Source organism: Zootoca vivipara, chromosome Z1 (assembly GCF_965207765.1).
Source record: "Zootoca vivipara chromosome Z1, rZooViv2.hap1.1, whole genome shotgun sequence".
Lineage (NCBI taxonomy): Eukaryota > Metazoa > Chordata > Lepidosauria > Squamata > Lacertidae > Zootoca > Zootoca vivipara.
The window spans coordinates 74,850,095-74,862,218 of record NC_142583.1 but is presented as its reverse complement, the minus strand read 5'-3'; the positions used below and the strand labels follow the sequence as shown (position 1 = coordinate 74,862,218).

At 46.6% G+C, this 12,124-nt stretch overlaps 1 protein-coding gene across 1 annotated transcript in view; it reads left to right on the top strand.

Annotated features, from left to right (window-relative positions):
* Positions 1 to 11,866, top strand: part of LOC148687435 (C-type lectin domain family 10 member A-like) — a 39,789-nt gene extending 27,923 nt beyond the window's left edge. The window contains exons 5-8 of the mRNA XM_088657174.1: positions 1,754 to 1,840; positions 7,371 to 7,528; positions 8,597 to 8,709; positions 11,713 to 11,866. Coding sequence (XP_088513300.1) covers positions 1,754 to 1,840; positions 7,371 to 7,528; positions 8,597 to 8,709; positions 11,713 to 11,866 — 512 coding nt within the window. The remainder of the gene's footprint in view (positions 1 to 1,753; positions 1,841 to 7,370; positions 7,529 to 8,596; positions 8,710 to 11,712) is intronic.
* The last annotated feature ends 258 nt before the right edge of the window (positions 11,867 to 12,124 follow it).

The window sequence follows — 12,124 nt, the reverse complement described above, 5'->3', positions numbered from 1 at the left end:
TCAATGCCGTCTACAGTTCAGTTCCCAGCAAGGCTATGACTCAGCAAAGCTGTCGAGGTTAGCGTTCTTTTATTGCCAGAGTCCAAATTGGTGTCCTTTTGATTCTTTTTTAACTTCTATTTTATTTGTTTAGTTAGCTACTCCCCACCCCCCAATCTTCTCATCAATGTTTCTCTCCTGAAGTTTTCAGTCCTTGGCAATGTCTCTCTTTCTTTTTCTTCCTTCTTAATTGCCAGAGACTGCACACTTATTCACTTTGCAAGCATCTCTGTTCTGTGTTTAACGTTATGCTTTGGAGCAGGGGTTGGAATTACAGCAACCCCTTTTCTCCCATCACAGTCTCTTAATACTTTCCATTCCAACAAAAAGCGGTCAATTTGTTACAGTGGGGTAACCCTAATGGAACAACATTAACCCCAAAAGAGAAGATAGCTGAACCAACAGACTTGAACTTCGAATTATTAGATTTGAGCTCTGAAAAATATAAGGAAGAGGAGGAGGAGGAGGAGGAGGAGGAGGAGGAGGAGGAGGAGGAGGAGGAGAGGGAAATTACTGTTCTGTCGGTGGGAGGAGGGAACAGGATTTGTGCTTGATTCAAAAGTCCCTTTAAAAAGAACCAACATGGAATGCTGCCTGTCCAGTGAGAGGGGGGGGCAGGATGCATGTTGGGGACAGAAGGTGAAGAGTATAAAAAAGGAAAGAGGAATTAATTGGGCAAGTAAAAATGGAAGGAATAGGAGCAAAGTTAAAGAGTTGGGAAAGCAACAGCTGAAGAAGAGGGCTGAGCAAGGGTTGGATTGGGTCAGAGTAGGAGTGGGGTGAAGGTGGTTTATTTAAGATTTCTTGGGATGGATAAAGATGGTCTGAATCTGGAATATTCTAAGGAGCTAGCGGAAATTTCTGGAGACACTGATTCCAAGGGAGGGGGGATTGAATTAGTTTTAAATGTGGGATTATAAATAGAAGATATAGAAATTGATTGTATGAATTTTTTTGAGTAGGGAATATTGGCTTTGGAGTAAAATAAAAGTTAAGAGAATTAGAATGTTATTAAAATCAGGGTTTAGGAGCAAATTGGGTATAGTTTAGTAATAGATTGAGTTTAAGTGAGAAGGATTTATGTAGTGATAAATGTTTAAGAAATAATGTTTAAGAAATAAGGTATGGTGTTAGAATTAAGAGATTTTGAGATAGTATTGATATATATGAAAACTGCATGATTTAGTTATAAAAAATGAACTCAAGGAGGGAGATGCGAGGAAGTCTACAATGTTAAGAAATAAGATTTGATATTGGATTTCCCCCCTTCTTTCCCCCCTTCCATTTCCCTTTTATTTATTTTTATCTTTTTGATTGTTGATTTTATTTTTGAATGTTGTTTAAAATGAAAGAAAATTATTTGATTTTTTTTGTTAAACTGGGGATTTGCATGTAGCACTGTATCTGCCTGTGTTTGCTTTCCCCTGGGATATTATTTCCTCTTTGTTCTTACGCCCTGTATCTTGTCGGAAAGCAGTTAGTCTCCGAGCTCTTAAATGCAGTAAATAAGTAAACTGTTCCACGTACAGCCAAAATAACATTATGTATTCTTTCCATTCTTGACTCTTGTTTCGTTTGGTATTTTAAACTAGGCACTTCAGGAGTGACTTCCTTCTTCTACATTAATCATCTCCCCGACCGTTCTTAATTAAACACATCTATTTCTATGCTTCCCGGTTTAACTTAAAAATGCCAACTGTTTCAAATCTTTTAGACTTCCAAATACTCGCTGCAGCTCAAATCATATCAGAGGAACTGCGGTTTCGTACCAACAGAAATGACCAACTGCAAAAGGAAATTGGTAAGATACCCTATGATGCTGAAGAATTGCATTGCAGTGGGAACCTGTCCTGAGTCTGCACCAGCTGAATGCACTCTGAAGCCAGAGCAGAGTGCTGCCCTCCTTTGCATCCGGCCACCCTAGGGAAACAGAGATATTCAATTCAACTTTCCTGATCTGCTGAATTGATTTAGCTTCTATGGTGAGGAAAGAAAAGACTTTGCTATAACAGGGACAATAAAAACAGGTCAGCTGAAAGACCTGTCCTTATTATATTCACCCATGAGAGAGAGATTCTTGAATAGCACTCCCGGGGCAACTTCTGCCAACTTGGTCAGAGAGACTGCTGGGTGATTGGTGCAACAGCAGAATCTCACTCCTGTTTCACAAGCCCATGATCAAAAAGAAGCCCGCAAGCCCACTCACATAGTGAACTGGCTCATTGGCATGTGGGTTAGAATACCTGTGGACAATAGCAACCCACTCTCTACCAGTGGGCCTGATCTGGTGCCACAGCAAGTACCCAGACCGCCAAAGCTAGGTCACAATAGGGTCCTCCATTTATCTGCACAGGTCTCTAAGGTGGGTTCTCCTTCACTGGAAACACTTCCTAAATAGGTATTGCATTTTAGGTGGGTTCCCACGAAGCAAGGACCTCTATTGAGCTAACAGAACTTGACAACATGGGCAAAGCAAATGCTTACAGACATTTCTGAAGGCTTAGGCCACTCCCACTCTCATCGTGCTTGTTTGCCTAAACTCCCAAGCTGAGAACCAATGGCAATAGCCCAAATCCTGAGATGTCCTGTGATTGGATATCATGTATCAAATCAGAACCCAGGGGCTCAGAATCCTTAGTGCAGACTCAAGCTCAAGCAACGAAAGACCACTGAATTACTGTGTTTCTCCGAAAATAAGACACTGTCTTATATTTATTTTTCATCAAAAAAGCACACTATGGCTTATTTTCAGGGGATGTCTTGTTTTTTTAATTAAGTACTAGTGTAATTCAGTCCGTTAAGTAAATGGGCGCTAGAACATCCCGGGGTTTGGAGAAGCGCTTGCGCAGCGCTTCTCTGAACCCCGGGACCTGTCCTTGCTGTCGGCGGCAGGGGGACAGGAACGAAGGAGAAGAAAGGGCTGCTTTCTCTTCCTTCGTTCCTCTCCCCCAGCCGCCGACAGGAAGGAGACATCCTGGGATCTGTCCTTTCTGTCTGCGGTGAGGGGAGAGGAACGAACGGAGAAAAAGCAGCCCTTTCTCTCCATTCGTTCCTCTCCCCCACACCGCCACACAGGTGCCGGGGTTGCCGGCTCTGCCAGGCGATCCTCCGCTTCTCCCTCCCCCGCCTGACAGCGCGATTCGGCCTCTTTCTGTGGCGGCAGCGCATGGGGGGGCCGACTGGCCCCTCCCACGGCCGCCGCTTCGTCAGGGCGCTCCACTGAGCCCAGCTGGCCAGTGGGCACCCAGGATAAGGCCGCGATTCGGCCTCTTTCTGCGGCAAAGGAAGAAGCCTCCTCCTCGTGCAGTGAGGCGCTTGTCCGGCCGGGAGCGGCGGTTGGCAGAGGGGTGGGGGGGAGCACACACGCGAGTGTGCGTTCCAAGTCTCTGTGGCCAATCCCTGTGTCCGTGGGGCACATGCGCAGTAGCGCAAAAGGATGTCATATGGAGGAGGGAGAAAGTTTGTTTTCTGCTGCTCCAGAGAAGCGGACACGGAGCAATGGATTCAAACTTCAAGAAAGAAGATTCCACCTAAACATTAGGAAGAACTTCCTGACAGTAAGAGCTGTTCGGCAGTGGAATTTGCTACCAAGGAGTGTGGTGGAGTTTCCTTCTTTGGAGGTGTTTAAGCAGAGGCTTGACAGGCATATGTCAGGAATGCTTTGATGGTGTTTCCTGCTTGGCAGGGGGTTGGACTGGATGGCCCTTGTGGTCTCTTCCAACTCTATGATTCTATGATTCTAAACCCAGGGACACAGGGAATACTGGACGCAGAGACACTTGCACATTATATAGGATGGTACAGTTTAACCTACAAGGTTAAACTGCCTATCACTATGGCTTATTTTCGGGGTATGGCTCATATTCCTTGAATGCTTAAAAATCCTGCTATGGCTTATTTTATGGCTACGTCTTATTTTCGGAGAAACAGGGTACATAACACCCCTCCCTCTTAGGCACGAAACCGCATCCATGTCAACACACATAGCCATCAAAGTGGAGAGGGCAGTGCCTCACCCTCTGGGAGTGCTGAAGTTCCTTGCCTTGGGTCCTTGGGGATGCTGATGGAGCTGCAGCTGGTGTTGTGGGTGTCACTGGTGTCATTGACTCTGCGCTGTCTGGTGGTGCAGTGTTGGGGCCCCATTCCTCAGCCCTACCCTGGGCCACAGGGTTCTCCCCAGGTGCATCACTCTGTGAGCCAAGCTGATCATTCGCCTTGTCCCTGTGTTCTGGTGTGGTAGCAGTGGCTGGAGCTGGGGCATCAGCCATGTAGTGGCGCCGGGTTTGGTCCACATGCTGGCAGTGGACCAACTGAACATCCGTTGTGGCATCCTTGTAGAAGACTGGCCCAGTCACTCTCGTACCTACGGGACCGCTTCTCCTGGTATGCCCTGCGGAGGACCTTAAGGTTCACAAACAACAATATTCTGGAGATCCCGAGCCATAAGGTGACTAGATTGGCCTCAACTTGGGCCAGGGCCTTTTCAGTATTGGCCCCAACTTGGTGGTACACTCTTTCACAGGAGACCAGGGCCCTGCGGGATTTGTTATCTTTCCGCAGGGCCTGCAAGACAGAGCTGTTCCGCCTGGCCTTTGGGTTGGATTCAGTCTGACCCCTGTGCTTCCCTCCCTCATGGTTTGGATTTATGGACTACTTAAAATGAGGCTGCATTTTAAATTTTAATATTGTATTTTAATCTGTATTTTAATTAATTGTTTTCTTTTTTTATGTCTTATTGTAATTTTATTGGTGTTAGCCACCCTGAGCCCGGTCTTGACTGGGGAGGGCCGGGTATAAATAATAATAATAATAATAATAATAATAATAATAATAAATTAATTAATTAATTAACAGCGGTGGAGAGCAATGCAGGGCAACTCCCATAGTTCTGGGTGTAGACAGGGTCCTCAGGGGTGAAGGACTTGGGTGCCGCTGGAGCCTCCCGGCCAAGAGGTCAATCAGATGCAATATTGGGGTTCAGCCAATTCAGGAGTAATTCCAGCTTTCGATTCATGAGGAGCTCTGCTAGGCTTCAACCTGTGGCAATGCAGGGTTTGATGTGCTGCTGCTGCAGGAAACCCACTAGTCACTTGTTCCAGTCCCCATGGGCAATCCAGGTGAGGGATTCCTTGGTGGTCCTCACCATTCTCTAAGCCCGTCAAATCGTTGATGGTTGAAATGGTGCTGCTGTGATATCCTGGATTTGCTGTGATATCCTGGATTAGGTTGTTGGCCATGAACTTTTGGAACTCGGCAGACATGAACTGTACTCCATGATCAGACATGATGCTGTCTGGCAGGCCGTGTATGGTGAAGAAAGACCCACAGCAGGGCCCAGATGACGATCCTGGAGGTCATTGCTAAGACTGGCACCACCTCAAGCCACTTTGACAAGGAGTCCATAATGATCAAGAATGTCTGGCCTTGGCCCGAACCAGCAAAATTAATATGGAGTCTTGACCATGGTGTGCCTGTCATCTCCTACCTTTGTATTGGGGCCTGAGGCATGGCTGGTCAGGACTCTTGTCTGGTCTGGCAGTGCTGGGCCCACTCTTCCACTGCTGCATCACTGCCTGGCCACCAGATGTAGCTACTGCCAGAGCTTTCATATGGACAATGCCTGGGTGACTCACATGGGGAGCCTCCAGAACTCTGGTCCACTGCTTAGCAGGGATCGTCACCTGGTTTCCCCACAGAAGGAATCCCTTGTGATTGACAGCTTATGTTACCGGGAGACAAGTGGGGATAATTCTGCATCAAGGCGACTCTCCGGCCACCCCTTCCACATCCAGTTGAGGACACGGGAGATGGTGCAATGGTTCACCAAGTGTGTGGCGACATTGGTGGCATGGAGCAGCGGCTGGGGCAGAGTCTCCAGCAGCATCACACAGTGGGCTGGGGATGGATTAGCGCGAATGTCTGGTAATGGCAGGTAGCTTAGGGCATCTGTGTGGCCCAGGTTAAGTACGGACTTCCGGAACCAATTACACTCATACCTCGGGTTAAGTACGCTTCAGGTTCAGTACTCTGCGGACCCGTCTGGAACAGATTAGTCCACTTTCCATTACTTTCAATGGGAAAGTACGCTTCAGGTTAAGTACAGACTTCCGGAACCAGTTGTGTTTGTAAACCGACGCACCACTGTATGAAGTATCATTGTTGTCGTCGTAGTCATCATCATCATCATCATTATTCAGTTGTTCCACAGCTCGGCCAAAGCTCGGCAGGAGCACCACCCACTTTCAGATCAGCGGGAAAATCCCCCAGACACATTTGGAGGCCCACTGGATCCATTCTGCCAGCTCAGGCAGGGAGACTGCTGGGCAGCAAAGTGCGTGGTAAACAAGCAGGATTCCTCATCTGTCCCAGTTGCCCAATGCCAGCAACACACACTATAGATTCCCTCCACAGCTGAGCAGAGAGCCTGAAGAGAGAAAGAGAATTTTGATAAACCACAGCTACTCCCCCCCCCTCAACCTTCAAGTCTGCCCTGATGCTGCCCTGAGTATCCAGGTGGAAACAAGTAGGTGAGGTTCTTGACTGCACTCCCCATGGGTGTACCCAGGATCAAAGCTAGGGGGCACACCAGCCACGCCCCCAGCCACCCGATTGGCTAGCTGGCAATGATGTGGCCAGAATCCCCCCAGGAGGCATGGTCAACATCCACACCCAGCAGAGGGGGCCGTTGGCAAGGCAGCACACGGAGCCACCCACGCTTGCACTCCTGCCTTGCCCACTCCTTTAATGGCAGCGGTGACTAAAACAAAGCAGCAGCAGCGAAGCTGCCTCTGTTGAAGGAAACCTGGACCTGGACCTGGGCTAATTTCGGCCCACACTCCTTCAACTCACAGCGAGCACAGCACAGAAAGTGGTGCCCCACATTGCTCCACGGTACTTCATTTGCATGTATGAGCCGAAGTTAGCCCAGGTCCAGGTTTTTTTCAATGGAGGCAGCTTCGCTGCCGCTGCTGCCGTTTCACTTCAGCCAAGCAGGCTGAGGCGTAGCACAGCAGACAGTGTCCCCGCCTGTCCTCTCCAGCTGCCCTGCTTCTAGGGGGGGGCAGCTGCCCCCCCATGCTGGGTACGCCCATGGCACTCCCTGTTCCAGCTATGCCCACCCAGGCATTTACCGCAGCATCAGCATGGGTTGAAGAGTTAATGTTGTTCTTTTTTAAAATATTTCTGAGCTTCCTAGATGAATATATGTTATGTGCCCAGAGAAATGAACTTAACAAAAATATTTGAAATCACAGACATACAAGGTGGTTCCCCTTAAATTCCCTATCTTGTTTTCTTTTTCTCTTCTTTATCTATACCTGGCTGGCTCAAAGACATCATTTCTAAAAACGCGGAAGCTGGTTGGTATTTAAATAAACAGGAAAGTGCGTACTATTGGTTTTCTGAGGAGGTACAATCATGGTTGAATTCCCAAAAAGCGTGTGAGAAGGAAGGCGCCAAGCTCATTTCTATTGAAACATTTCCAGAACAGGTGAGCATCAAAGGCAAGTATAGAAAAGGTAGGGGATCTCCTTGAGTCAAAGGGCTCCTATTAAGAAGGTCCTATCCACCTGTAGGCAGGCAATACAGCATCTCCATCAGTCAAACCAAGGGGTGGGTGGGGCAGGGACCATCTGCTACCATCTGGAACTCAATAAGGTTTCTTGGAGCTGCTGAGCTCCAATAGAATGAAGCTGGCAGTCAGGAGGGAGGTCTTGAAGGAGGAGAAGGAGGAGATACATGAGAGTCATCTATCCCCTGGATTGCCTGTCAATTCTTCCTCTGCTCTTTGAGATGTACTGGGTGCTTAGAAAAAAGGCTTCCCTCACCACCCTAACCCTAACCTGGCATGAGGGTATCATGGAGACGACTCTAGAGGAGCTTGCAAGGTATATCCCTCTCCCAGCCCCATAGCCCAGGTAGAGGGGCTACAGGGGTGGTACAGGGCACAGACATGGGTGAGACCCCATCGTCATGCCATCAAGTATATCACAACCAGACTGATCCCAGTAGCTCTGGAACCAACAAACAAGCATAGATACAGAAATTGGAGTATTTGCCACACAGGGTCACTGTCCTGCTAGGTGGTTCCAAGACCGACTGTTCTATGGCACAGTCATTTGCAATATCTGGAAACTGGAACTCTGTGTCATGACTGGAACACATATCCAGCCAGTCTCGGTGAGGGCAGGCGAAGTTACCCTTCACTACAATATTTCCTCTTTGGGGTGCTTCCTGGATTCCATCATCAGCAACATCTTGGGTCAGGGGGACAATAGCACATCCTCAGTACAAAATTATTCTTGGTTCTTGATGCAACCATACTTGGAATACTATGCATAGTTTGGATCACGTCTTCCTTCAAAAATATGGATTTTGCCTTCAAAGGTGACACCTGCGTCTTTTGAAATGTGTTTGTTTTATGCCTGTTGAATGTTTGTAAAGGGCTATAGTAGCTCAGAGAAAGGGACATGGTCTAGAAAGGCTTTGAAAGAAGTGCCTTGCTCCTCATTCCTACTGAAGATTTTCTGTTTTTTCTTTCTCCCCACTGCTACCCTAGAGATATGTGGCACATCAAGTAAATAACAAAATGAAGCCTTTTTGGCTTGGACTCTATAAAGACAAGGAAGACAAATGGAATTGGTTGTCAGGTTCAAAGGTTGGCGAGAAGGGGTAAGTTTTTGAAGAAACATTTGTTAATGGCATGCATTCCAAAAAGTTGCAGATGTTGTTTACATGATCCTTTCCCTCTCCAAATATATTTTGCCCTGCATTTTTCTCTATTACCAAAGATCTACATATGTACTCCTCCACATCATTATGCAGATGAGAGCCTGCTTCTTCTCACAAGGTTGGAGCGGCAGGAAGGCGACTCTTTTTGCTTGTCTAACCTAGTGAATGCAGTGATTCAGAAGAGGATGAAGCCATACCATACTTTTAAATGGTTTCTGCTGATTAACTCAGCTTCCAAAGGAGTTGCAGGAACCTAAAACTGAGCAACACTCTCTTTAGGAAAATATTTCTACAGTGATCTGCTAAACAATCTGAATAACCAGCAATCTGAAACCTAAAATAATAGGAGCAGGTGAAGTGTGCGAGAGGGTAGATGAATCTCACTCTCTTGGATACAAATTTGAATACATGGCAATTTGACACATAGACACATAGACATTTAGAGTTGGGTGAGACCCCAAGAGTCATCTGAGCCAACCTTCTACAAAGCAGCAATCACAACTGAAGAATCCATGGCATATCCCTAATGCTGTCAGCTGGCAGTTTAAGACAGATCATGGTTGCCTTTAAGTATCTAACAACTTTTTTCAACCCGTGTTGATGCATTGATAACGTCAGAGAAGATCTCACTCATCCACAGCTTGGTAGTAGAACAGCGAGCTGGTCTGGCATTGATTGCCAATATTGGATTAACAGGTATTGAGTAAACTTTACAAACGGGTCGTGGGGTTGTATAATACTAGCTGGGAACTTAAACCCTGTGTGCCAGTGGTTCCCAGTTAGCTAAGTACTGCAGACCCCTTGTTTTTCAAAAGCCAAGCCATGGGCCACTCTACCTTTGAACATATGGATATCTCTGTGGCGGTTTTTGTTATGTGAATGGTGCCATGGAGCCCCTGGGTGGGTGGTCCGTGGACCACCATTTGGGAATCTCTAGTGTAGCATTTACTCACGAGTAAGAGGAGAATGGGGTGAATAAAGAAAGACAAAGACAGAGACTTTTACCAGCAAAGCTCTCAGGGAGGAAAAAAGAGAAAAGTGTGGACGCTTCTCCTTCCCTGCAGGCTCTTTTTATTAACATCCAAAGGTGGCATTCCCACAATTCAATTCCTCCAATCACATTTGAGCCAGCACCTCACCACACAGTCCTCATGCAGTTCTCATGCGCTTTTCACCTGAGCTAGGATGTTTCTGTATATTGTCATTGCTATCCTCATGCATGCGGTGGGTGATGGATGTGAGATGAGGTGGATAAAGGTGGATGCAAATATAAGGAGGTTTTAATTTTCTCAGAACAATCACTCCTGTGCTAACTCTACTATGAGAGAGTAAGGATCTCTCTTTCAACACTCTCGCTCCAACACCCACAATGATACAGAGGAGATCTGAGGAGGATGTGGGTGCATATGGAAAGGAGAGAGGGGCAGTTCTGTTGCAGAAATGGCAATCCTGGCAATAGCATAGGTACTGCATTGGATACTGCCCAAACTAAATTGACTGAATGTTCTTGTGTGCACCACTGAGACTTCCAAAGTGACACTATCACTTTTTTGTTGTTTCCTATGAGAAATCACTTCATGTGAAAAGAAAATAGACAGTCTTGACCCACAGATCTACATTGGGCCCCCAGTACGTTTCCGAGCACAATTCAAAGTGTTGGTGCTGACCTTTAAAGCCCTAAATGGCCTCGGTCCAGTATACCTGAAGGAGCGTCTCCACCTCCATCATTCTGCCCAGACACTGAGGTCCAGCACCAAGGGCCTTCTGGCGGTTCCCTCGTTGCGAGAAGCCAAGTTGCAGGGAACTAGGCAGAGGGCCTTCTCGGTGGTGGCGCCTGCCCTGTGGAACGCCCTCCCAACAGATGTCAAAAAGGAAAACAACTACCAGACTTTTAGAAGACATCTGAAGGCCTGTTCAGGGAGGCTTTTAATGTTTAATAGATTATTGTGTTTTATTTTTCTGTTGGAAGCCGCCCAGAGGGGCTGGGGAGACCCGGCCAGATGGGCGGGGTATAAATAATAAAATTATTATTATTATTATTATTATTATTATTATTATTATTATTATCATCATCATCATAGCGGTAGACTTGTAATATGGGGAACCGGGTTCGCGTCTCCGCTCCTCCACATGCAGCTGCTGGGTGACCTTGGGCTAATCACACTTCTCTGAAGTCTCTCAGCCCCACTCACCTCACAGAGTGTTTGTTGTGCGGGAGGAAGGGAAAGGAGAATGTTAGCCGCGTTGAGACTCCATTGTTGTTGTTGTTTAGTCGTTTAGGCGTGTCCGACTTCCCCGTCCCTCCTTTCTGAGTTCATTTTAAACGCAGCTTCTGCAGTTTTCCCAATTTGCATATTTCTCTTATTGTTGTTGTTTAGTCGTTTAGTCGTGTCCGACTCTTCGTGACCCCATGGACCATAGCACGCCAGGCACTCCTGTCTTCCACTGCCTCCTGCAGTTCGGTCAAACTCATGTTCGTAGCTTTGAGAACACTGTCCAGCCATCTTGTCCTCTGTCGTCCCCTTCTCCTAGTGCCCTCAATCTTTCCCAACATCAGGGTCTTTTCCAAGGATTCTACTCTTCTCATGAGGTGGCCAAAGTATTAGAGCCTCAGCTTCACGATCTGTCCTTCCAGTGAGCACTCAGGGCTGATTTCCTTAAGAATGGATAGGTTTGATCTTCTTGCAGTCCATGGGACTCTAAAGAGTCTCCTCCAGCACCATAATTAGGGTAGTGATAAAGCGGGATATCAAATCCAAACTCTTATTTTTCTTCTTACATGGTTAGAATTTAAAACATGGGGAGAAAAATGCATCACAATTGTGAGTGGATGTTAAGAGAGAAAGAGCTGAACATCTTTTCAATGATAGAAGGCATGGGGAGCATGTGAAGAAGTAGACATCCAATTTTGATTTATCAGTGCTGCGTCTCTTTTCTTTTCAGGTACTGGAAAGATGATGAGCCAAAGAATGCCACAAATCACGACTGTGGTGCAATTACCTTTAGTCGCCATTTGAAAAAATGCTGGGTAGCATTAGACTGTGAGCACCTGTCGCCGTATATTTGCAAGAAGGAGCCGAATTATGCTTGGATCTAAGAAGACACTTGATGATCAAAACTGGATCTCATGATCACTACACAAAAACACTACCCACCCCACTGTTTTAATGCACAATCCACACTCTGCCATTTAGATTATGGGACTCTCGGGCATCTGCCCTCAAAAACACCGTGAAAAGACCTTATTCTGCAAGCTCAAATGTAGATGACTACAAAAATAAAGAATGGAAGGGTCCAGTCATAGCCTCTTTTCTGTTCAATGTATTTATTTGCAATGCATACCAATATTTGTTTC